General features: G+C 36.3%; 1 protein-coding gene across 11 annotated transcripts in view; it reads left to right on the forward strand.

Moving 5' to 3' along the window:
- The window catches only part of RAPGEF2 (Rap guanine nucleotide exchange factor 2), a 188,436-nt gene that overhangs the window by 133,588 nt on the left and 27,517 nt on the right, over positions 1-27,331 (forward strand). For 8 of the 11 annotated variants that reach the window (XM_065633153.1, XM_065633149.1, XM_065633152.1 and 5 more), the window contains 9 exons: positions 6,567-6,698; positions 16,014-16,191; positions 18,139-18,275; positions 18,843-19,001; positions 20,879-21,031; positions 21,403-21,567; positions 24,580-24,687; positions 24,778-24,981; positions 25,099-25,207. In XM_065633153.1, coding sequence (XP_065489225.1) covers positions 6,567-6,698; positions 16,014-16,191; positions 18,139-18,275; positions 18,843-19,001; positions 20,879-21,031; positions 21,403-21,567; positions 24,580-24,687; positions 24,778-24,981; positions 25,099-25,207 — 1,345 coding nt within the window. Of the gene's footprint in view, positions 1-6,566; positions 6,699-11,447; positions 11,504-16,013; positions 16,192-18,138; positions 18,276-18,842; positions 19,002-20,878; positions 21,032-21,402; positions 21,568-24,579; positions 24,688-24,777; positions 24,982-25,098; positions 25,208-27,331 lie in introns of those variants that run through there. The other 3 variants (XM_065633156.1, XM_065633160.1, XM_065633157.1) reach the window with 3 other exon arrangements.

Consider the following 27,331-nt stretch of genomic DNA (forward strand, 5'->3'; position numbering starts at 1 on the left):
AATAACGTTCAAAACAAAAATATTCTGGTCTTGCAGATTTGTTGCTGTTCATTTTAAACACATTATAATTGCTTGAGTTCTGAGTTTCAAAACCCTGAGAAGAGCTTTGGAAAATTTAGTATGCTTCAGTTCAGTATGATTTAATTCAGTTTAGTATGCTCTACTTCAAGTCCATTCTGCATTTTTTTTCTTTTGTATTCTTGGTTCACAGCCACCGTAAATACCTATATGATACAATCTTCTCTCCTCTCCCAAACTTAACTGACATTTGTGTTTGTGGAAGGAATATTGTTGACGCCAGATTTCCTGAAGAAGGCACTTTTGAATATAAAGCACTATATTGAATATGTGACACAAATGCTGTGAAAAGAAAAAGCAAATACTAACAGATCTGGTCCTACAACAGATAAATAACATTAAATAAGAATGGATGTGTGTCAGTGATGCATTTCATACTTTTCCTTTGAAAAGAGTTGTCCCTGAGAGCTTTTCTCCATTCCCCGGATACCCATTTACATTTCACCACCTCTGTCCCTCTGCAGAAGTCAATAATTCTTCAAGCAAAGGATAATTATGTTCAGTGCATTAAATGCTTATAGGATTAGCTGCTGAGAGCTACAAGATATACAGTAAGTGACAGTCACTGTGCGTTTCGTAAGGCACTCGGTCTGTCTTGCTCTCTCTTCAAGACCAGCAGGTCACGTTGCATTAACTTAAATCTCTGAACAGTTTTATGGGGGCTGCCTATAGCAAAGTATCAGTGGAGGACAATATTAAGAGCTTTCCAGAAAAGGTCCTTATAATGCTGATGTGTTCTGCTGAGGGATTTCTATATAAACACCTGCTTAACAGTGGTAGTACCCAAACGCAGTGTTTTCCGAACACAGGTTGTGTCTTGCATGGTACTCAAGATGGAGAACGTTTTTAAGGGTAGATCTTTGTTAGGTTTGAGCCACAGTTTCACATAAAGATGTCCCTTTGAGGAATATTTGGAGATTCAAAATACATGAGATACTATTGTACAAAGTGAACAAAACACAGAAAACATAATTCAAGTGAGAAGGTTTTCATCTAACGCTTGCTGAAGTTTTCGGAGAAAATACATAGAAACTTAACGTTTTCCATCCTACCCATAAGTACAAGGAAATCTTGCTTCAGTAGGAATTACATCGTGATTTGAACTGTGTATGGTTGAAACTTTTATTTTAAATTTAACTCTGCACTGGAAATGTCAGCCTTCATCATGTCTGTAGACAGAATCAATAGAAATTACTTTATTATTCTGTGATTGCTTACATTGACTGCTGTGTTTGTAATCACTGAACCATAAAAATGTTTTCCTTGATGTTTCTCATGGTTAGCAAAAGAATTATTTTGAAATAGCATATTGATGAGTACCCACCATTATTAGAAGTATTTCTTTCTCCAGTCATTAAATATCATAAGTCTGGGTATATCCTTAAAATGCATACAACAGACTTACAATTAATATAAAAATGAACATTTACATAGTAGTGAAATAAAATGTTACTGAATTGTTAGGATACTGAAGAATACTGGATTGGTGATCTGGACTCTTGGAGTGCAATAAACATTTTAAAATTTCGATCTTGGTGAGGAAAAAAATGGGAAAGACCAAGGCATAGTATTTATTTGGCTGCTGTTGATCTTCCTTTATGAAAATATAAACAATACCAAAATAACTTTGTTGTAAGTTACTTATTTAGATTTATGAGACTAAATGCACAATCTAGAAGAGAAATAAACTACCTTTTTTGTATTATGGTGGCTTTCATATTGTTTTATTAGTAAAGAGGTACTACAGAATAAGCACTGAGAAGTGAGCGTGTGTTCAAAGGCTGAAGAATCAGTGTTTGCTTGTGTTTCCTTAACTTGAGAAAGTGGCAGTAGTTTATGAAGGTGATACTTTGTGTTGTCTTATGTCTACTGTACTTGCTTAGCTTGTGCTAGTGGCACCCAATTACTTATAGGGGTATTCATCAGGAATTGCATAACAGAGTGTTACACTTTTGCTCTATTAAATTTCATCTTTCTGCAGTTGTACTTCAGTCACTTTGCAGGCTTTATAAATCTTTCATAAAGTGCCAAGCAGCCTTTAGTAGAAGGCTTTGTTTCTAAAATATTTACTGATATGTTTGCTTTAAAATGAGTGGTATATTGGCGCTCTCCAACCAGCATTCCTCCTTTATTTTAGAATTATATTTGTGCTTATGTATTTCCAGTTGCTGCATTCGTACTTGCTGTTTTCACATGCTGCGTTTATAATAAATAAACCGAAAACAAGCCCCAAAACCAAATCAAAACCAACTCCACAACAAAAAACCATAGAGGAATACTATTTCAATGAAGAAAGGATTTTGGTATCATTTCACCCATGTTTTGTTGCTTTCGTACCTTTTTTATGATATACCTGAAAATTTTCATTTCTTATCAAGTAAATATTCTGAAAACATACTAATTTAAAAAATACTTTATTAATTGGATGAGCCAAATGATTTCTTGAGTGGAAGCTACATAGAATGCAGCAAAGCTCAAGCATTTGGCCAAGAGACTAAGAAAGAGGAGAATTTGAGCACAGTCCCAGAAGTAGTATATGTATTCAGTGCCTTTATTTTATACAGAAAGGCACATTGTAGGGGAGGAGAAAATCATGATGTTCTTAAAATAGGAGGAAAATATTCAGAGCAAAGTAATTGTTAGCTTTGCATGCATAAAGCAGTGACTCACTTTGAGGGTGGAAGTAGTGAAATGCTGCTGTTAAGATGGTAAGATGTGATAAGATTTAAGGTATTGTACAGTTCAAAATGGAGATAACTCTTTGTCCTTAAGATAGTTTCACATAATTGTTTAATTTTTCATTTGTTTTACGGTATTCAAGAAGTAAAAATCATGGCATTCCCAGATGTGCTCATTTTCCTCTGGTTTCTTGACATGTTTATAAAGTGTTTAAATGTGTGTATGTATACATTCATGGACACCTGGTAAGAGCTATATGTATATTTGTAAAATACTATTTTGACCTCTGTCAAATTAAGATTAGGGCTTTTGTATTAAGTATTTTATCATTTCATGATAAAAATGAGATAAAAATGTCTCTTTGGTTCTGACATCATTTGTGGTGCCTTTAGTTTGTTATAGGTGATGTCTCTGAGGCAAAGGGTATGTTCTTAGACATTGTCATATTGTGGCATGATCTGGAGGATAAGGTATGTGTGTTATATCTAGCATGTACTTGACTTAAAACATGTGAAAACTTTTTTTTTTTTAACTGTGATACTAAATACTTGTCAATACTCAGCTGTTGAATGGAATGACAGCTGACCACAAGCACCAAGTGCTTAAAAATTTCATGATAGATTGACAGTAGCACAGCAAATATACCTGTTGGAGTGAAGCAAACTGTCCTATATTTCCCAAAAGCAGAACTGATGTTCCTAGCTGTGTTTTCAGTGGAGATAATAGCACAGTTTCATGATGTTGTTCTCTAATCATGTTCACTGCAAGTAATTAGATGTAAATACCTTGTTTTGGGCCAGATAACTTGGTGCTGGTTGCTGGGACTACTGAGGTGGTTGAACATTGCATTTTATGCTTGCTCTGCTTACCAAAACCATTTATTAAACATTGTGCTCCAGGAGTGACAGGTGTAGGCTCTATGTAGAAGACTTAGGCACATGTGGGTTTTCATCGTTATCAGTGCTTTACTTTTTTCCCTGTTGTGTGCAAATCTGTATGTTAAATATTTTGAGTATGTGATTAAGATAGAAATGCATGTATTTCTCACACATACTTTTCATTGAGCTCACAATTTAAATGGTTCAGCTTATTTAATTTTTGGATTTTTTTTCCTCACACAATTTCTCACCTTAACTTCTTTGGGGGCAGGGCAGTCAAAGCGGATGCTGCTTTCGGGCATGTAGCACAGAGATGTAGTATTCTGCAAAGATGTGAGCATGTGCTTTCTGCTTGTGAATAGTCCTTTTTGATTAGGATCAAAGTGACTAGTTAGGTTGCCGTAAGTAAAATGCCTGTTTCTCATCTTCTGCTGTCACCGCTTGGCAAGTCCAGCTCTTGCAGCATGGCTTGGACTTGAGGAGTTATTCCGAAACCAGTAATCATCAAACATCCAGCCGATTGTCTACAGTCAAAAAAAAATCAGGCAGCTTGCTTTTATTTGCAATGTGTTGCATCAGTTATGGTGGAATCCCCTGATTGCCTGTGTAGTAACAAAACATAAATCCTTGCTGTTCATTTGAAACACTAAGTGCAGTCATTATATTAAAGCTTGACTGCATTTTTTTTAACATAGTAGCTGGATTGGCTTTAATGTAAGGTTCTTAAGAATTGTTATTGCATTGATAAAAAATAAATGCAGTTGTTAATGACATGGGGATATTTGAAGGACGCTATGAAAAATTGAACTTGTTTGGCTGGGCTCAAGACTGTTGAGACGCACCTCCCTATGGAGTTAATATTTATTTGTGATTACAGTAGTTATTACTTCATAAAATATAAAGCTCTCAAAATATTGTATATTTATGAGTTATAAAATGTGCAAATCTTAGATGATCTGTGTCTGGATCTCAAAATAATATATATGAATTCTACTTGGAAATAAACCTGAACTACTTTAATTCTAAGAGATTGTACTTTCAGAAGTATTCATCAATATGTTGTAAAAGCTGTGGTGGTTCATTTACTATACATTCTACCTATGGAATGTATACTTATTTGTAGAACGGCTTGAATCATAATAAAAATGGATATAATGGCCTGGAAATCAGTAAATACTGTTCAGATTTATGCGAATTCAAACTTACAGATTGAAAAGGGAAGTAGCAGAGACAACAGATACTATAACTAATGCACTACTTCATACTGTATTTTCTCCTTCTGGTATATCATCAACAGTGGTGAGCATGATTAGATTTTTCTGGAGGCAGCATCCATGGCTGCATGTTTTAGAGTATTGCTTTTGTTAATTGGCCTTTCTTTGTTGATTGGTATGTGAAGATCAACTCTAACTCTGGGCTTACTGAAGTTTTTTAGATTATTCATGTCTGGTTTTTGTTTTTATCCCTTCCTTCAGGTAAAATATTAAGACAGATTTTTTTTTTTTTAAATGTAGCCATTTTTGCTATCAATGATGCAGTCATGCTATGTCAAGGAAGAAACCTTTTCAGGTGTATTAGGAAATGCCAGTCAGTCTAAGTAAGACCAAGGTTTGCAGTTGTCTGTGCTTTCACCACAAATCCTAAAGGCAGGGTCTTTCAGTGCGTGTTCCGTAAACAGACTTATACCCGGCAAACAGCAGTAAAACCATTCAGTACCTTTAACTGTATAGAGCTAATCATTTTCTCAATCATGTTCTCTCTTGACTTGCGGATTATTTTTTTCATAACTTTTATACTGATCTACCTATTGTATCTTATGTCTCATTCAGAATGAGCTCTTATTTTCATTTGCATCTGGGCAAAATGGTAATAGTGCCAAGGTTATTCATAACTGACATGAGTGGACACGCTGTGTGTGACATTCTTGGTACAAACACACTTCTGTAGAGAATATCTACATCGCGTGCATTAAAACAAAAGAAATAAATCAATGAGCAAAGGTTTTAAATTCTTGAAGCATTTATTGCATACCAAAATTGATACATTGACATACTTTTATTAACTAGTGGTGGGATGCAAGTTTCTTGGGGAGAGGAATAATTTGCTTCTGAAATAGCATTTAAATATTTCTTTAGACAGTAAGTATTTTTCTTTATCGAAGTTCACTTTCTGTAGTCTGGCAATTTTTACAGTTCTTAAATATTTTTCACAGAAGCTGTGTGCATAAAGCAATAGCAAAAATATTTGTCACAGATCTTGGCGATTGATTGTTAAATGACCAAATATACTGTCTTGATTCATTCTTGAGTGCCATGTGTGAGCAAACTCGTTTCAGGATTGCAGCTCTTTGCAGTTGTGTTGGTTTTCCCACATTTCCTATTTGCCATGCTATTATTTGGCTCAAAGTGTAACAGATAGCTCAGTGGCTTAGATCTTACTTATCTCTAATGTACTTTGCCAACTTCAGAAGCAAAAGAGTTAGCTAAATCCAGAGCAGTGCTTGTGTGTGGGGGGCTTTGTTTGTTTGTTTAATTATGTGACTTTATTCGCTTTTAATCCCTGTCCTACAGGAAACCATTGATATTGAAACTAGCACAATATTCATGTGTGCTTTAATTCTAACCAAACGCCATAGCAAGATGTTGAAGAGTTTTGGCATAAGGGTTATTGCTTCACTGGTATTTGTCCTAAGATACATGGGTTTTTTAACATCTCTTGTGTTTGCAGCTGTTTGGTGGTATTTTGCTGACCTCTGCATTAATTTAAAGAAACTGCAAAACTCAAACTTTTATGCTGCATTCTCAAGCCCCAGTAGTTTTCTTAATACACTTGGTACTGGCAGAGAGTAAAGTGTGACATAAATGATTTTTAATTAATTTTGCTGTGTATCTACCTCAAATTGTAATGATGCTTTTTCTGCTCCACCTATAGCTTCCTGCAGATTTCACAAAGCTGCACCTTACTGACAGTCTCCACCCACAGGTGACCCACGTTTCATCCAGTCACTCAGGATGTAGCATCACGAGTGATTCAGGAAGCAGCAGCCTTTCTGATATCTACCAGGTAAGGCTGGAATGGATGCTGAGGGGAGGTGCAATTGCCAGCGGTTTTGACATTAATAGCTGAACGTCTGTGCTATTGCATATTGTCAGTTTTTGTCTGAAGCAGCACTCGATGGATTTCAAAAAGACTAATTTTTCTTTGAATCGTAACAATGTCAGGGTTTTATCTGCCACGTACTAGATCTGGTGTTTGTGAAAGCTCAGTAAAGTGTGTTGCCTTAGTTTGTCAGGATCCAAGTTGGCAATGTAGAGGTGTAGTGTTTGGCAGCATTTTTGGATTGTGCTTCCTTAATTTTGTTTGTAATTGGTAATTAGAGGGGAGGAAATGTTCCTGAACTTTAGCATGGAGAGCCAGTGTGGTCTCTCCAGCAAAGGTCCCTGGTAAGACCTACCCAGTTTCCCTGAAAATAAGACAGGGTCTTATATAATTTTTGCTCTAAAAGATGCTTACTTTTCTATATGTAGAGCTGCCTGGACACTATTTAAATTGACTTTTTAATGAACTATAACTAGGGCTTATTTTTTGAGTAGGTCTTAGGTTTCAAGCATCCTCAGAAATCCTAAAAAAACATGCTAGGGCTTATTTTTGGGGAAACAGGGCAGGAGGTAAAGGGTTTTTTTTCCTGACTCCAGCACTTCACCTTGTCTTTCTGTCTGTCCGATTTGCCATGTGTAAAACAACAGCTGGGGTGTTTAGTGCTAGAAGACTGAACTTTGAGATCTGCTGAGAAAAGGTCCATGTGAGCTGAGTGTTATAAGTTGGATCAGAATTTCAAAACTAAAGATTTAGGACCATGTAAGGGATTTTTCTTCTTTTGATGCTGTATTTGACAGTTCTTAGAGGTATTGGCTTAAAAATCTAGAACATATTTAGTAGCGGGAAGAAATATGCAGTGACAAGCCAGTGCTGGCCTGACTTGAGGGACGTATTCCAGAATCCCCACCAGCATCTCAGTAGTGCTTTCTCTTCTAACTGTCCTGGGAAAGATGGAGAGGTTGAACTGGTGAGAGTTTCTAAGTTATTACACTTAACAAGGGTTGTTTTTGTCATAAAGATCTATCCTCTTTGTTTGGAGCAGCTTGAGTTTGGAGAGATTTACTGTGACCTTAGAACTCTTTGGGGAGTGTGTGATTCCTCTAAACAAAAACCAGCAAAAAACCTGAAATAAAAGGTTTAGATCCTTCATTTGATGTTTACACTTCTTGCAATGCTGAAGGAGAGGATTTGTCCTTCTGATAAGAAACTATAGCAATTTGTTATTCTGAAAAACAATGAATCAAATCTAATTAAAATGTTCTGTCAAAACAATGGCAAAAAATTAAATGAGACCAGTTCTACATTAAGTAGTTTACTGGAAGAGGAATAATGTTTGTGTGGGATGCTTTTAAAAATTCAAATATAGCATTTAAATAATGGGAAAAGCATCCTATATACAAACATATAAGTGCAGTTGTGAGCGTAGTTGTAGCATGTAGTCGGCTTCAGGTGAATAAGCTTGTAGGCGTTTCTGTAGGAGAAGATGGGCTATAAAAAGGTCCCAGTTCAATTTAGATAGTAATTGCAATAATGCAAAGGTTTATTTTTGTGAAAAATGTCAAAGTTACTGAACACTTTAGGCATAGCATATGCCAGTCAAGTATGTTTGTCAGAATTTCTTCTGAGAGAAGATTACTTCGAGACAGGATTTAGGTTTATACTGTGAGGGTGAAGAACATGTAAAACCGGCTTTGTTCTTCAAGTCATCTATAGATTTTCATACCTTTCATTCCAAAGATTTTACATTTTAACACAAAAATACCAAGTACCTCTAGAGACACAGTGGTAGGTGGCATTTAGTTACAGTCATATAGTTGCTCTCTAGATAAGTTGGAAGTAAATTTTTTTGGAGTTTCAGCAAAACCTTTATAACTGTGAAAACGATCATTGAATTTCTGAAAAACTAAAAACCAAAACCAAAAAAACCCAACCAACCAACCAAAAAACCAACAAAAACAAGCATACAGACGTTTCAGAGAAGTACATCTTTCCGTAGTCACCAACCTGGTGTATGACTCCCGTAACAAGTTTTGTTTGCAATAATGGGATCAATAGGATGGTTGGTGTTTGAAGAGATTTAATGGTTTTGTGAAGTATTTACATGGGGAACATTTACTTTTTTAATATTCTTTTCTATTTAATTTAAAAAATAATTGAGGATGCCTTGTCGTTCTTGGTGATCTTAAAAAATATCTGGTTTCTTAAATCTGCAGTTAATACTTCATTTAAAGATCTCTTGGCACAGATGTATTGAGAACTTTGCGATTGTACAATGTCAGAGTAATTATTAAAATAACCTATGCCTTTATCAACATTGAGAAATATGAGCAGTTATTGTGGAATGTAGCCCCATGTTTTTGTCTTGATACATGTACTTGAAGAAAAAAATATTTTTAAAAATGAATTGATAAGTACAGGTGTGGAAACTGATAAACTTAAGGTTCTTAAATTATTGAATTCAACTTTATGGTACCAAGTATTGTTTCATTTAATGATTTCTCATATTGTGGTAAATCATCAGTTTCTTACCTCAGTTTTAGTTGTAAAGGGATGTAATGTAGCAATGTTATGTTAGGTTAAAGTACTGCCAAAAAAAAAAGCCACAACAAAATACAATGGCTGTAATTTCATTTCGCTACGGTCAAGTCAAGAATTAAATAAACAAAAATACTTTTTGGAACTGAGATTGAATCAGTCATTCTCTCTGAATTATTTGCCTTTTAATTCTTTCCCAGGTGTTTATTTAAAAACTGTAAACTGTAGCCAAATCATCTGCATGTTATTTTTTTTTCTAGTTCTGTTTTAATAGGTATTAGGCAAAGCTCATTATCATTGTTCCTCTGTTTCTTGTTTTGTATATAATGTCACTTTTCTGTTCAGTAGAATGGCCTTCTGTTCGTTATGCCTAAATAGAAAGGAAGGATTTAGAAAGATTTCCATCTTATCTTTCAGTTAATAAATAAAATATTTTTTCAATTATTCTATTAATTAGATCTTCACTGTCAAAATCTGAGTTTATGATATGTGAAGTTTTGCATCCTAGTAAGTTTTGGTTCTGTAGCCTTAAGAGCAGCTGTTTGCAGTGAAAATATGTTCATGACCTTTTAAGTTTTTTTTGAATAAATCATGAAGCTGAATCTTCAGATGCTTTCAGCATTGAGCTGAGAATATTTCTTTTTAAATATTAATGCCATAACTAAATTTGTTTGTCAAATGTTGCACATGGAAGAATTTCTTTTAGGATAAGAAGTACTTACCAAAATAAAATAAATAATCCTTTGTGTTTACCCCACCCAAGGCTCAAAAATATTTCAGGTGCCAATCAGTAAAGTCCTTACATGTTGTTGCTTGTATTTTAGGAGATAAGTTCATAAAGTGACTAACTCTGTAATGTGACTGGAGAGGAAGGGGATGCTGGATGTTAGGAGATTATGTGCTGGCTTGTATTTGCCAAGAACAATACTGGTGTTGATTTGGCAAAGCAAATCGCTCACTCCTGCTTCCAGTGTATGTGTGGCTGCTCACTCCTGTTTCTCATGGTTGGTTGATGCTTCCTTGTATGGACGCATAGATCTGCTCCTATATGCTCCTAAATGCTTCCCATACCCGTCACGTATATTACCACGTGATGATCCCGGTCTCAGAGCGAGGAGATTTAAGCCCCTCAACGCGTGTTATGCCTCGCTCCCTGTTTTGGGAAGGCTTTGCTGTGTTGGCTCAGCTCTTTCCTTGGCCAGCCTTCCTCTGCCTTATCCTGCGCTCAGCCCAGTGCCTTCCTGCTGGCCCCACGTGCCCCCCAGCGTCTGCCCAGACGCTCCCGGCGGTCCAGGAAACCGGGAACATCCTTTCCGAGACCCTCCCAGGATGTGTGTATTGCTTGGAAATTTTGAAGATGTCAGCTTTGTTTTTCTCACAAGTCCGATACTTGTATGGAAGCAAGGTTCACCTTCCAGAAAGTCTTCCTGGGAGAACCAAACCACAGAGTCCATGCAGCCTGCCCCCAAGTTGTTGTATGCAAAATAAAGAGGTTTTACCTTAAGATCGTGAGTCTTTCTGACTGTATCAGCCTCTGCAGTGCAGGGCTCAGGATAATTCAAGAACGTCTGAAACGGCTCAGGTAACGTAGGTCCCCCCCCACTTTTGGCTAAGCCCTGTGCAGTACTTTAGCACTCTGGGTGAGTTTGGGTCCTCTAATCTCTTCTGCAATTAATAGCTTAGGAGTAACTTTCAGAGTCCTTGTTCATGGGAAATGTTGCTCTGTTTTGAGAAAGTGGCAATTAGTTGGTGAGAGGGGAGGGTGCTGTTCCTGACCATCTTTCTATCTCTAGAGAGGAATAGTGCTTAGACTGAATCCTGTGATAGATGTGGGTTGCTGTGCTGTAAATTTTGTAGTAGGCAATGGAAGAAAAAATCTGGAGAGAGCAGTAAAAATCTTAGCCTGAAGGATTTTTAAGGTGTTTCATGGTCATTTGCACTCATGTTAACAGAGTAAGAAAAAATAAACTTACTACTTTAGATTTATGTATGATTTGTGTGCATGTAATAGTTGTAATTGATTGTAATATATATGATAATTCTTTAACAAATACATATTCTAATTACATGGATCTAATTGCAGCGATTTATTTATATTGTAAACTTCTACGCAGTGAGTTGAAAGTTAATGTAAAACAAAACCTCAGCCATGATTTCTCTCTGTGTAAAAGCTGGATCCAGTGTGCCTATATAATGACAGGAAGAAATCTTTCAAGCTAATGGGACTTTTGCAGGTAATTTACTGGAGATATAGGGCCAATGTTCTTGGTGTCATGAATCAATATCTACTTTTAAAGTCAGATATAAAAAAATGATGGTTTTGCTAATAAACACTTTAAATTTAATTTTAAAGTTTACTTTTTAGCCGTTGAACACTATAATGAATGAAAAATAAGGTGGGGATGGGTTTTTTTGAGCTGAGCTTGGCTGCTTACTTTGTTACCTTCCTGGGCTTGAAGGACTGCAGCAGATGATTAATGTATTTCTGGTTTGCATAAGAAGTGTCTTCTATACTTTTTTTATTTTTTATTCCAGTGTTTTTTCTTTTGCATGTTTGGAGATTTTGAATTGCTGATTTAGATGGTGACATTAGTCATAAAGGGGATGTATTCTTCGAAATAATGCATTTCTTTTCCTTAATGTTTCCTAAAGAAAATGGGTTAAATTAGAGAAGAAAAAAAAAAAGTCGTCTAAAAAATTGTTTAGAATACTAAGAAATCAGTAGTTTATGTGGTTAATATAGGGGTTTTCTAGTTTTTTGCCTTTATATTTTCAAGATGAGCTGCAATCTTTTTCCCCGAACCAGTGTAGAAAAGAAAACCTTGAAGGCCACCTAAACCAGAGCCTGTCTTCTTGTGAGCAGTTCTCCAAGTCTTCCCACTTTCCTTCCCATAGGAAGGCTGGTGTGTGTGTGCAGACGTGCGTGATGAAGCTGTTATAATACTGGAGGGAGTTAACTTCCTTGTAAACATCATCTGTTGGATGAGCCAACATCCCCCTGGACCTCTTCTGATCTGTTTCTCAACAGATACCCAAAAATTGGTTGGAGAAGGAAATGAGGCAGTAGCAGAGGTCATCCTTTTTAGCTGTTCATGTCAGCCATCACCTCTCTCATTATGTCTGTCTTCATGATGCCTCCAAAAAATGGAAGACCACTAGAGCTGGGCTTCATCAGTTTCTTCTCATACCAGTCTAAAGGTTCAACAGGGTTTTCCATTTCCTCAATCTGCCCAGTTTGGCCTTAAGGGAATGAATGATAGTTCTTTTTTTTTTTTTAAAAAAAAAAAAAAGGTATTGGAATCAGGCAAGGAGCCCAAGGCTGAGAATACTTGTACAAAACTCCTTTACTTGCCATCCTTTCCTAGTTATTTTACAGTATTTGTTTAATCAGCTGTTATCACTTAAATCTAGAAGGTATTTTGGTCTTGGAGATCCTTAGCAGTTGGAGCAATCATTTTTGTATCACTACAATATTAGCCTTTACAGACACTGCTTAAAATTGGGCAAGTCGCCTTAGGTACCAAATGAGAAATAACTCCTCACCTCGGGTTTGAAAATGTCTCCAGCCTCGTGACTTTCTTGTTGGTGATGTGACAAAATATTAGGCTGTCATTATTAAGTGTCTCCCTTGAAGATTCAGCAATTTTTTCATGCCATCTTTCCAACTGTGAAGAAAATTTTCGTTGCAACTGATATTCAGAATTTGGAGAGACGTTGTTTTGTACTTTAAGTTGCAACCAGCATTTTTGTTACATGCAATTTCTTTAGATTTATTTAAGTGAAGCTAATTTCTCTTATTACCGAAGAAGCAAAGGGCAACATGCACCCATGAAAGCACTGATTTCTGAGGTGTGTTTCGTATTTGATTAAATGTCCTGGGAAGCTCTAAGCCTCATGATTGACTGTAGTACAAATTCTCTCAAGTATTCATCATATTCTGAATTTTCTGCTGAGGTTTATAAGGAAACCTCATTCTTCGAAGGAGCTGATTGAGGTTTTCCATTTAGCCTTACACAAATGCATGGCTCTTGCTTCGTAACTATGGATTCCTGTGTGGACATACTTGTTTTTTCTAAAGCCTGAGGGAGTACGAAACTGCTTGAAGTAGGTGGGTTATGAAGTTTAATGTGTCAGCAAGAGGACCTTGAATCTTTAATGTCATACTTGGTGCTAGTAAGCCTGAAGAAGCTATTTGCAGTGCTCGCTTAGATAAATTGGTGCATGCTTTTAACATGGAGACAGATTCAATTATTCTTAGTAATGTAACAAAAATAATGCAAAACTTTTTGCATCTATAAACAGGGAAGGAGTCCACGTGGGATGAATTGTTTGGTTCTTTACTGAATGCACATTGCCTATGTGGAAAGGCTATGTTTGTGTTCCTTTGCTAACTTCCGCATAATCATAACTTTTTAATAAAGTTGTTTAATTTTTTTTTCTCAAAATAAGGTTTATTTTTAAAGGTTAAAGTTAATTTAATGATTTTTCTTGTTACTTTGTGGATTGTCGCATTCAGTTCTGACCTTCTCTGTTGCAGTCATTTATGGTTTTGAGTAACTAATATGTTAGAAATAGTTGCTTTATCATTCAGGTTTCCACCCATGACTTCAGTTGTCAAGGATTTAATTAGCTCTGTAAAAAATTATCAACTTCAGGAAATACTTGTAACTTTCAGTTCTGATTTTTAAGGTATTTTCTGGATACATATTTGAGTTTAATTTCTGTGAGATTTTTTTAAAAAATAGCATCAAATTTTGTTGATAGTAGATCTCTGACTCCTGTTCAGTTTTTTTTTTCTTGTTTTAAGACAGTCAAATAACATGTCTTTGAATAAGTCAGTTTTGTACAGTATGCCTAATTTTCTCATGTATGTTAGCATCGTGCTACTAAATTCAGTTCTGCATTCATCTTACTGACATGCTTTTGGGAAAGCTTATTCTGGACAAGTATAATAGGAGGGGTGCTTGTTAGTCATGGGAAAGTTTGCAAAATTGACTCAGTCCCCCTGTCACTGGAGCTGTCACTGTTGGAGACTTCTGGTGTCATAAGCTGTGTGTCTACTGACTCATCGTCACTAATTTTTCCACCAGTCGCTTTTGATGAAGGCTGTTCTGTAGGACTAGTGAGAGCAACTGTTTCAAATATATCACAGGGAACATGCATGTTAAGCACAGTAAGACTGCTAATGAAAATACTGTTACCAGTGCTATCATTTTTGTGATTTGTTTGTATACCAGTATAACGTCCTTCTTTATCCTGCTTAAGAAACATTCATCTTTTTTTTTCTTTCTTGAAAGAACAAACAAATCAAACCAAACCAAAACCATCAAAAAACCCCACCAAACCAAACAAAAACCACAACAATTGAGAATAGTTTTAGTATTTCGTAGGTGGTGTTATGCTTTTTATATTAACAAGACCCTGTTACAAAGCTTGTGTTTTACTGTAGGACAGAAGCATTTAAGAATGCCACGAGCTGCCCTGATCCATCTCCAGCCATATGCTGCCATTCAGAAGGTGGCCGCATATAATGGCATTAAACTAACAGATGTCAGCCACAGCTAGTGAGGCAGGAATAGGGAAAATGATTCTATGAAAATAACAGCGTAATTTGTCTTACCTTCTCTGTATTTGGAAGGTGACCTAGTTTTTGAGTTGGTTTCTGTTTTTACGCCGTGAGAGTCAGATTGATAAAACAGGCTCTAGTAGCTGTGTTTGCCCTATGTAATGTTTTTAAAGTAGACATAAGTGCATTTTGTGCTCCCAGAGTTTCTGAAACACGCCACCCTTACAAGGTGATTTCTCATACCTACAAACTTGATTTCTCAAGCCATGGCTTAAAACTCGCTTGTTAGAAGCTCGTGTTTCTTTAAAGTCTCTTGTAGCTGAGCCTTGGCAGCTGCTGTGGTATTAAATCAGGTTCTGAGAAAAAGCAGATTTTTCAGCTATGACAGACAAATGTTCATGGGATTTGTTAAGTGTTCGCTCTTAAAACTGAATCATTAAAATGTATTTATGTTTAGGTGCTATACTAATGACCTCAGGCTATATATGGACTATGTATTCCTTCATTTTAATACAATTTAAAGGAGGTGAAATTTGGCAGATGTTCTGTGAAATCCATCTGTGGTGTTTAAGCAGAGACCTCACAATTTTTTGTGCATCTGTAAATTCTTATACTGTTTATCAGCAAATGAAAGCCATATGTAATTATATTCGACTGGAATCATTAAAAAAAAATACATTCCTAGGTTACTGGGAGATTGCAAAATTCCTATATCGTTTGCTGCTGTACTTATTTCCCAGAACTGTCTACCTAAAATTATATTGCATTCATAAGTGTCTGAAAATGTAAAGTTGGGGTGAGAACAGAAACTGTTTTAAATGAACTGTTTGTTTAAATAAATAAATATAGATTCGACTAATATTCCAAGGAATTATTGCTTGAAATATAACTGCCCTCAATTCTCCCAAGACCTACTGATTAAATAAGGTATGTTGAATCCTGTTGATGTGTGGCTGATTGAAACAAGTGTTAAAAGCTCTGCTTAAACAATGTCTGGGGTTGATTAATGGCTAGTTGTTTCAAAAAAAGAAAAAAGATATATAAAAAATAATGAGTGAACTTGGATGATCTGTTAGGTGATATAAATAATTTCTGTGTATTTAACTAGAAAACTGTAGCAGTGATGAACACATTTGAATGGTTTCTTTTTTTCTTGAATTGTTCATACATTAATTTAGGCTACAGAAAGTGAAGCTGGTGATATGGATCTCAGTGGGTTGCCAGAGACAGCAGTGGATTCTGAAGATGATGATGATGAAGAAGACATTGAAAGGGCATCGGATCCTTTGATGAGTAGGGATATTGTTAGAGACTGCTTGGAGAAAGACCCAATAGACAGGACAGATGATGACATTGGTAAGTATTGCAATGGAGCAAAATACTGTCAAACTTGTTCTCCTTCACCAAAAAGAAATTAAAAAAAAGAGCTTGAGGTTTTATTTTAATTGTTGGCTTTTGTAGTTGGTAGGTTTAGTGTTTATTCTTTAAGGTGACTCATAAATGCCATACATTGAATGAGTACAGCCAAAGAAGAGGAAAGCACACATGATATGGGTGAAAACTATTAGTTATTGGCCCTTTAGATCTCAAGCTTCGACATAATTTGTATCAGAACTGGTTTGTGAAGTAAACATCATTGCATACTGGAAAATAGACAGAAGCTTGGCAAAGTCAACATTAACATCAACACTGGATGCTTATCATATTAATTATTTTAATTGTAAGTTGTGATGTTGTGTCTGTTTTTAACCACAGATATATATTTGTGTTAAAGATTGGAGCCATTAAGACCTTTATGTAAATGTGTATCTAATCAAACTAAATTGCTATGTTAATGTACAGGCTAATCCATTGAAAGCAAAGCAATGCAGAACTGGAATTCAATTTCTTATCATTTCTAATCTAATCTGTTTTGCTGGCTGAGTTTTAATTTTTTCTTTTATCAAGGTATGACTAAATGATGATTAAAGTTGATTATCAGATGATTAAGGGACTGGAGCATCTCTTGTATGAGAAAGGTCTAACTGTTCAGCTTGGAGAAGAGAAGGCTCAGGGGGATCTCATCAATGCGTACAAATACTCAGAGCAAGGATGCAAAGAAGTTTGAGTCAGGCTCTTCTCAGTGGTGCCCAGTGAGAGGATCATAGGCAGTGGGCACAAACTGAAATGCAGGAGGCTCTGTCTAATGACCAGGAAACACTTTTTCTTTTCCTCTTTTTCTCTTCTCTTCCTCCTTTTCTCTTCTCTTTTTCTCTTCCTCCTTTTCTCTTCTCTTCCTCCTTTTCTCTTCTCTTCTCTTCCTCCTTTTTTCTTCTCTTCTCTTCCTCCTTTTTTCTTCTCTTCTCTTCCTCCTTTTTTCTTCTCTTCTCTTCCTCCTTTTCTCTTCTCTCTATGTGTGACTGAGCACTGCACAGGTTGCCCAGAGAGGTGGTAGAGAGGTCTCCATCCTTGGAGATATTCAGAAGCCATCTGGACACAGTCCTGGGCAGTTGGCTGTAGGTGGTCCTGCTTGAGCAGGAGGGTTTGACCAGGTGACCTCCAGAGGTCCCTTCCAACCTCAACCAGTCAGTGATTGAGTGAATAAAAATTTAGGAAAAAGATGGTGTTCTATTGATTACTTTTGGTAGATTTTTTAGATCAAACGGAATGCAAAAATGCCTATCATTTAGGGCATATAATCTCTCAGCGGGACTACTAAGAAAAATTGAGTTCTGTAGTTATGAACAAGGTACAAAGCAAAAATATGGGAGAAGCTCACAGCTGAGTACAAGTGCAACTCCAGTGCGTGCAGAAGACGGAGCAGCAGTAGTCACCTTTAAGGCAGTAATCCTCTTCTGTCTGGAACTTTGTAAATGTGCCCGATGACAATAATGCAGTTTACTGTTAGCTCTAGCCTAGGAAGGGATGGCTTTACTAATGAACTTGCTCAGTTTTGTTAAATTTTTCTTCTTAATGTCTTGCTGTGTTTTATATAGACCTATCATAGTCTTCATGGACTTACTGCCCTGGCTGGCTGGAGTATTACAAACGTCATGGGTTGTATTCCAGGCTCTCAGTTACATTACAATTCTTCCATTATGCTGACTTTTACTTTGCAGGGCTTCTATTGATGATATGACGGGCCAGTCTGTGTCTACAAAATACCCAGTGATTACAACAGGCCACTGTACATGATTTATTAGTATACAGAAATGATTGTGCAGCATTTTAGCTTAAGCAGCCTCGGGCATCTTGCTGAAGAACTGCCTTTGCTGTGCTTTGTTGTTTTGACATGCACGACTCAGTGGGCTTTTTCTCCTTCAGAACAACTACTGGAATTCATGCATCAATTGCCTGCTTTTGCCAACATGACAATGTCAGTGAGGAGAGAGCTCTGTGCTGTAATGGTGTTTGCAGTTGTGGAGAGAGCAGGAACTATTGTACTAAACGATGGGGAAGAGGTCAGTAGAAGTTATTTGGACTCTCCTATTATACCAGACATCTCAGATTCCACAGGGTTAAGGTCGTCTTTTGTTGCTTAAAATTTTTTTTAAAAAAAGGTGTAACATTGAGCAGGTAAATTATGCCTCTTTTTGTTCTGCATTAGTTTGAAAGCTTTTGTTTAAGAACTTGTACAACATTCCTTATGCAAGAAAAGCACAAGAAAATACTCTTCATAATGTACAAAATGCTTCCTGCCTATAGGAGCTGATTTGGGGACTCTCTTTCAGTGTTTAAGTGGTGTTTTAAAACCACGTTTTTCCTTTTTATTTCCTTTAAAAAAAATCAGTCTTACATTAAAAAAAAAAATCAGTCTTAACATTAAAGTTAAACATATGATTCCAGTTTTCTTGAGCTAGAAATTGCTGCACATTTAAGGTAAACTAGCTTAGTTTAGCTTAGTTTTTAATAGATGCTAAAAAATAACTTTTTTTTTTTGAAAAATAGCAAAGGTTGAATCTATATAGTATGATATTACAATGTTAGATGATTCAATCTTCACGTATCCTGCAATGTTTGGTTTATAGCTGGATTCCTGGTCAGTCATTTTGAATGGCTCTGTGGAGGTGACATACCCTGATGGAAGAACAGAGATACTTTGCATGGGGAACAGTTTTGGTGTCTCCCCTACCATGGAAAAGGAATATATGAAAGGAGTGATGAGAACCAAAGTGGACGACTGCCAGGTAGTGTGGTGGACTGTAATATACACAAAGTCACATACATACAGGCATAATGCCACTCAATAGCCAGTTTTATTTTAATATATGTGAAATCTCCAGCATGTAACCCTGTACAATAGTTGAGAAATATGTCACCTGCATACTCACAGTCTGGGAAATCGAATTCTCTTCATCATTTTGGATTAAGAGGTTTGTCTACATGCTTTCTCCAGAACTTGAACACCAGCAGCCTGTTGTGTATATCCATTTCTTCAAACCTTCCTTTAGGATCTCAAGGTCATTAGTCATTACAGGCTGTTTTACTTCTACAGGCAGTAGCCGTTCTTCCTTACTCAACTCAGCTATGGAATCTTAAAGTAATACAAGTTCTCTGTCCCATAGTTTGAGCAGAGAATCTAGTTTCAGCCAATCTGGCCTTTCAAGGAAAATGCCTTGACGTTTGCTGTAATGCAAGTAGTCAGATATGAGGAACGCTTCTCGGAGCATAAAACCACTAGCATAATCTGGATATGTGGTCGCTATTTATGTATTCCCATCCAGAAGACAGTAGCCAAACCCTGGGTAAATTAAGCAATTCTTCCCCATGAGGGCAGTGAGACACTGGAATAGGCTGCCCAGAGAAGCTGTGGATGCCCCATTCCTGGAAGTGTTCAAGGCCAGGTTAGATGGGGCTTTGAGCAACCTGGTCTAGTGGAAGGCGTCCCTGCCCATGGCAGGGCTTGGACCAGATGTTCTTTAAGGTCCCTTCCGACCCAAACCATTCTATGGTTCTATGTTTTTGCTTTGTCTTGATTGCTGTTTACCTTCCAATATATGTCCCTTGAAATGGGTATAAATGTGTGTTAATGTAGTCACCTGGTTTAGTTTGCCTATCTAACTTCCAAAAAGTGCATAAATGGTATCTTGTTAGGATACTGTTTTGGAACAGATCCAAACTGTGGGAGTTCTGTTTCAACTACTGCTAGCTGCTGGAAACAGAAAAGGTATGTAAATGAATTATGAAGAATGCAGGAGAAAAATACTATCTTTGTGAATCTCATGCCTATGTCCTAAGTATGTACATGATGACTTAACAAGTTGTCAATCAGAAGAAACACTATCATTTCTTTTAATTTAAATACCCAAGTTCATGCAACAGTTTAATCTTGAATATTGGCCCAAAAAGAGACCAAAGTATAGAACCTCCAACAAGTTATAAAAGACAATTCATAGTGCATACAGTATTTCTTTTTCTAAGTTGTAGTTGGTGGTCTTAATTATATTTACATAGTGTAGGTGCTAGGAATATTCTTCAGATATTTATTCTCATACTTATTCTTGGCTGACCAGATGATTATAGAAAATATTTTTCCTGCTGTATGCTTTAATCCAGAAGTAATTTGTTTCTCTGTGCCTGCATTCATGTAATTGAATAAATGTTAGTTTTCTAATGATTGACTTTATTAATAATAGCTATGAAAAATGAAAATTATTTACAGTAGCAGTAGGCATAAAAAGCCAAAAGCTAGGTTTTCTGTTCAATCTCATAACCCTTCTAAATACCACACTAGCTTGCATGGGAGAAAAAATACCAGCTAGGATGCAGAGCTTCACCTCCAGCAGACAGGAGGTCCAAGCAGCTGAACAAAAGTGGCTGATAATGCTCAGTCATTTTGCTCTGATGAATCTAGGTGTCCTCTAACTGCAAAATTGTGGTGGAAGTATTGTGCTTGTGTGTTTTTCTGCTTACTACAGCTGAAGTGCTGGAAAGAAAAATTTGTCTCTCTGCGGGCTGAGAGACGACTTTATCTTTTCTATTAATAGAGTACTTGCACCTTAAGTGTAAATGTTTTTCTGAAGATCTTTATCTTTTAATACTGGTGTGCGATGATTCTTTCCAGTTTGTTTGTATAGCCCAGCAAGATTATTGCCGCATCCTCAATCAGGTGGAAAAGAACATGCAGAAGGTAGAAGAGGAAGGTGAGATTGTGATGGTGAAAGAGCACAGGGAGCTCGATCGCACTGGAACAAGGAAAGGTCACATTGTCATCAAGGTAAAAGCAGAAAAGGGAGTGTCTTGCAAAAGTCTGTGTTCTATAAACTTCTTAACTGGGCAAGTTAGTTGCAGGATTGAGATATATATTATAAAAATATTTGAAAATAGATGAATAATATTTTTCTCTTTACAGTTACGCACATTGATAACTAGATGATTTCTATAGAATTCAGTTACAGAAATTTTTCATGTTTCTTATCATGATGGTTAAGCTGTTATGTTTACTTAGCTCATTAGTCAACAGATGCCAGTATTCTTTCTAGTGTAATGCATCTTCAGTATGTTATGAGAAAACAAATTTGCATTTGTTGAAAATCTATTTTAATAACTGAGGTTTGGGTTGTGTTGTTTTTGGTTTTTTTTTAATAGGGAACAGCTGAAAGGTTAACAATGCATTTGGTGGAAGAACATTCTGTGGTAGACCCAACCTTTATAGAAGATTTCCTGTTGACATATCGAACCTTTCTGTCCAGCCCAATGGAAGTGGGCAAGAAGTTGTTGGAGTGGTTCAATGACCCCAGCCTCAGGGATAAGGTTAAAATCCTCTGAATTATAGACCTGTTAGCATTTGCATTGAAACAGAGGCTATTAAGAATAAAATAAGTTTTAGAGGGCGTGACTAAAATGAATAAGGCACAAATAGCTTGTGGTATATTTTAATGGCAGAATATATGGATAAAACCAATAAAATATTTTTCCTTATTTTATTTAAATACTAATGTGCTCATGCAAGGAAATTAGCCCTGTTTTACCTTGGTGTGTTTTTACAACAATAATTCAGTTGCTTGCAAGTATAGGGAAAGCTTTTTTCCGATAATGAGTATTTTATTTTCACATAAGTCAATAGAAATCTATTGTCTCTTGAAATTTGAGCATATAACTAAGTTCTGTCTTTACCATACATAATACTAGTTAGCACAACTTGGCAAACATTTTGTGATAATTTATTCCCGTATAGAGACACTAGAAAATATAGCCATTGTTGAGAATCTGTTGAGCATAAAACACAGCATAAAAAAAGAAAACCCACCCAAACACAAGAAAGCAATCAAAATCCTCTTCCCTAAACAAAACTGCCATGATGGAAGAATAAGGCCCTGTCTATCCAGTTTTGGCACACTATTTGCACTGTCTATTGAGGCTATAGTGTGCTTCACACTGTAATGCTTTATTTTCACTTGTATATGACTTTGTCATATGTAAAAAAAGCTAGTAAATATTTCCAGACTTTTTTTTTTTTTGCAAATTAGAAACTGAGGAAATTATACCAATAGGGTTAAAGAGAAATTTGGTTTTCAACTTTTATTTAAATCTGGATATTTCTTCTACTAGAAATGCTAGTACATCTGTGCCTCGAAGGAAGTACCTCGCATCTGGCAGAGAGGATAGGCTTTGCAGCTAATATTGTTTAGCATAGCCTTGTTACAGCTTCAGAGCTATAATACCAGAGTTCATCTTTAAACTTATTTTTCTTGTCCTCCCTCGGATAATCCTCTCAGCCTCCATAAAAGCATGAGAAAGCACAGTTGCTGGTATCAGGTCTGGAAACAGAGCAGCTCTTTATTCTGCCGTCTCAATAACCAGCCTTTTCTGACACTGAGTAGCACTGAAAAAAAGGCAGGAGTAAGGGAACAGCCTGGGAGAAGTGGAGATAAGCAAGTGGGGAACAAGGAATTTGGAAGATTTTGGCTAGTTTGGATTAGAGGCTGCTAGGCAGTGAGGAGAGGGAAAGAGGTGAGCAGTACTTCCTGAGAGTGACCAGTACTCAGTAGTAATCAGACTGCGCCATTTGAGGTCCAGCCTTACTGATGATTTGGCTCAGTAGTAGGGTACTTGACTTTACAGCTTTAATCCTCTTTTAATGCTGTTCCTGTTGTGACACAAATAATGCCATTCTTCTGGAAGTCACTGTTCAACCCTTTCCAGCACCATGTCATTTGGGTACCTTAAGTCTCAACTTCGAAAGCAGCATTGACAGTGAAGCTGTCACTGCAGTGATTTAAAATATATTACGTGGTATGCCTTGCAACTTCCCAGGTAATTTTAAAAACCTGCAATTAGCCTAAATTTAACCAGACATTGTCAGAATCTTCCAATGTCATCCGCATTAGTGAAAACCAACACAAATGTTTAACAGAAAGGAAGTTCATCTTCAACTTCAAAGGTGGAAAAATCAGGAATATGTCAGAAGTGCTGCCTCTAGCCTAAATCCCTGTGGCTCGGAGCTGCAGCACATGGTGCTGTGCAGTTGCCTCCTGTTAGAAATCTGAACTCTGAAGGAGTTCTGAGGTACTTGATTAGTTTGGTCATGAATTGTGGAAGTTTTTCTGAATTCACTTGCTTTTCTTGGATAAAAGGCAAACTGCTTGGAAACCCTTGAGAGAGTGGCATGGTTTGGTTTTGGATGCCCGGTGTCAGATCTTTAGTATAAGAGGCTGCAGAGGTTTAGATTTTGTACAGATGCAAAGAATAGACAGGTGTCAGCTTTAGCTGATTAAAATTTGTATGAGATTTTCTTCTTATGCTCTAGTTTTTGAAATGTTTAGGAGTTTTGCTCTACTAACTTAATTTCCCAGCATAACAGAAGAAATGCAGCTGTATTTTTAAGATAAATGAGTGGCATGACCTTTTTGGATTCAGGAGCTTTTTTTAAAATAGCGCGAATCAATATTGATTCAAGACATCAAAACTCTTTTTAATTTGTTAGGATAAATGCTGCTCATGTTCCAGGTCAAATTGCACACTAAGATAAAATTTTACAGTGGAAGCATATTGTTTTTAAAGAATGCAGCTCTTATTTTGTGGCTTTACCATCACTAATATTAATTGATAGTATTCCTTGAGGGTTTTTTCCTAACAAAGTATAGAATACCAGCTAGGATCCTTGTGAACTTGGTAATCATAGTTGCTTGGGGAGAGCAGGGGTGGAGAGAAAGGAGGAGTAGTAAACTGAAAGGCTGACTCTTAAGGAAAAGGATTACATGTATTCACTGTTAAAATCTTTCCTGCTTTTCACAATAGTTCCTTTTACCTGCCTCTCTAAATATACAATAGCTCTTTTACACAGGTAGAAGCCTAATGAAGTTAGTGGTGGCTTATCTAAAGATTTGTGAGATTCAAGAACTGATATAAAGCAGTATCGGAAGCTTTGTGATCATGTGCTTGAAGAATTAAGCAGATTTGGAGATGTACATGAACAGGAAATTGTTACAAGTCAGAAATGAATCTAACTCATTGCCTTGTACCTGTGTGTTCTATTCCCTACTCAATTGGATTTGATACAGCTAGTGTTAATTTTTAACTCATAGTATTCTTTGAAATACAACATACAGTTGCTTATACAAGTGAAAGCAATTTTAATATTTAACTCATTCTATCCTCCTGGTAAATGATTGCATATTAGTAAAGTTAGGTTTGGCTGTAAATATATATAATATTTAGGATTCCAGTGAAAATTGCTTTAAGGAGCAGTATTTTTAAGGGACTTGGCACTAGTTCCATTCTGGGTATTTCTGGAAAATATTTATATTATTGATTAATTTTCAGGTTACACGGGTAGTATTGTTGTGGGTGAACAATCACTTCAATGATTTTGAAGGAGATCCTGCTATGACTCGATTTCTGGAAGAATTTGAGAATAATTTGGAGAGGGAGGTAAGAATGAGGAGTTTTTCTGACCATCTAGGGTGACAGGGAGTAGCCAGGCTGCTGTTATATATGACTCATTATGCTTTTCTCTTGTAGAAAATGGGTGGACATTTGAGGCTGTTAAATATTGCTTGTGCTGCTAAAGCTAAACGAAGATTGATAACCTTAACAAAGCCATCTCGAGAAGCCCCTTTGCCTTTTATCTTGCTGGGAGGGTCAGAAAAGGGATTTGGAATCTTTGTTGACAGTGTAGATTTTGGTAGCAAAGCTACAGAAGCAGGCTTGAAACGTGGAGACCAGGTATGTAATTTTAAAATATGGTTTTGTTTTGTTTCTCTTTTTTTTTTTTTCCCTTCCCCTTTTTTGTTTTCTTTCTCTTTGTTAAATAAAAATAACACTGCCTGTTTGTATTTTTAGATACTGGAAGTGAATGGTCAAAACTTTGAAAACATTCAGCTGTCAAAAGCCATGGAAATCCTTAGAAATAACACTCACCTGTCTATCACTGTGAAAACCAATTTATTTGGTAAGTTTGTGTGCACTTTTTGTTTTAATTTCTGTTCTAGTTTAGATGAGGTGTTAATTTTTTTAAGTAGTTTAAAATGGTTTTGTTTGAAACATTTTTGTACTGAGGAGGATAGAAAAAGGAAGCTTACAGGTCCTGAAATACCTTAGTTCGAAATTACAGAGAAAAAAATTATGAATAGGGTCTGGCATGAAGGGACTTCACTCTGACAGGTGCGTATTTCTATATTAAGAACAACTATTGTGAACGTTTAGCTTGAATTTATAAAATGTGTTTGTTCGTGTAACATTTAGTCCTTTCACAAGAAAGAAGCCTGTCTTACAATTTCATTTGATCAGTGATCTTAATCTGCGTGCTGAATTTGCTCATAGTTTTTCAGTCCACGCCTACAATAAGTGCAACAAGTTTAATAAGAACTTTCTTGCCAGGTAGGTGAAAACAATCTCGCTACTTTCCGAATCTATTCTCTTGATTTCTCCCTCTAACAAGTACGAAAAGCGGTGATGAAGATGTATTTCAGTAGCCCAGGACCTCAGCAAGCATCATATGTAATTAATAGTTTGTGAGTTCTGTTGGATTTTTACCACTGGATACTTGGATTATTTATATAATTTAGTGATATGTTCCCCAAGTATCTTTTTCAGGGTCAGGTTCTTTGTCACAGATAAGTAGGGCAGAATATTACCCCAGGATGTCACTGCATCTACTGATGATTAAATATGCTTAGGTTACCTCAAAGTCATTTGTCAAATCTGTTTTCTGGGGATTTTTTTTCTGCTTTGCAGTAAAGATACTAATATTTCAATTGTTTCTTCTAACTAAGGCATTTCTTGATATGTCTGTATATGCTTGTTTAGCAGTATGTGCTTTTTTATCTGTGTGTAAGTTCTATGTAACTATCCTTCACACTCCAGGTTTTTGGATCTCGTGTTGCTTTAGTATGTTCAAGTTAAACCACATTTCTTCAGAAGTTGTGTTTTTCTAAGTTTTTAATCTTGTTGCTTCCATCTTGTTGAAATCCCATCACAGTAGAGTCTCAGAACAGTTACTTTCTGTGTGTTGTGTGCAGTATGCCTTATCAACAAATCCCAAAAGGAGAATTTTCTTCTTTTTTTTAAACAGCATCTTCTTATCCATATTAGTTTGTTTATCCAGCCCCCAGCTCTTATCTGACAGTACTAATATTGGCTTGGATTCCTCTCCTCCACTTTTCTTTGTGTGTCTTATCTGAAGCTTTTGAAGTCTCTTGGTAATTTGTTGTGTACCTCTGGAGATAAGGATGAATATTAAGGACAAAATTAATACATAATAAAAATATAAACAATATATTTATATATTAGAATAAATACATGAATATATATTTTTATATTATAATAAATAATATAATAAAACCTAGCCCCAGTACTCATCCTCAGCTGCTTGCCCTTGTTCCCACTTTTTCTACAATTCCTTGGATTTAATTATCAGTTTTCATTTCATATTAAAAATCAACTCATCAGATGATTTTCCCATTTATACGTGGAGACTTCGTTTCACATTCAGAATATGTGACTTGACCTCCAGATTGGTTTTGTTTGATTTATTTGAAGATATTGACATTTTTGTGAAGCTAAAAGTTGCAGTACAATAACTAATTCAGAAATTAATCAGATGGTTTTGCCTCAGAGATGACTCTTTGCTGGGGAGCTGGGGAATTGTAGAGGGTTTTTTTTGTTTATCTGGCAGATGGATACAACAGCCCAGTCAAACATTCAAAGTATCCCAGTAGTCTCACACTTTCTTATTTCCTTTATTTCTTTTTGCAGTTTCTCCTCTGATTTCTGTTGTTTTTTTGTTGTGGTGGGGTGTTTTGTTTGTTTTGAGTTGGTTGGGGTGTTTTTAACATCTTGTTAATAATTTCTTGTCCTTCTGAGAGCTTTTATTACTGGCTATCAGTTTAAAACCTTCTTTCTCAGTTAGTTTTCCTATCTCATTTTTGTTTAGTATGCTCCTTTTATGCATGCTACTATTCTGCAGAAGCCTGTTGAAAAGCCAAAGTCCTTCTGTTGACACCATCCGTGCAACCGTGTGGTCACCTACTGGATTTCTATACTGAGCTGGGCCAATTTACTGATTTTTCTGATT

This window comes from Caloenas nicobarica, chromosome 4, assembly GCF_036013445.1.
Source record: "Caloenas nicobarica isolate bCalNic1 chromosome 4, bCalNic1.hap1, whole genome shotgun sequence".
Classification (NCBI taxonomy): Eukaryota; Metazoa; Chordata; class Aves; order Columbiformes; family Columbidae; genus Caloenas; species Caloenas nicobarica.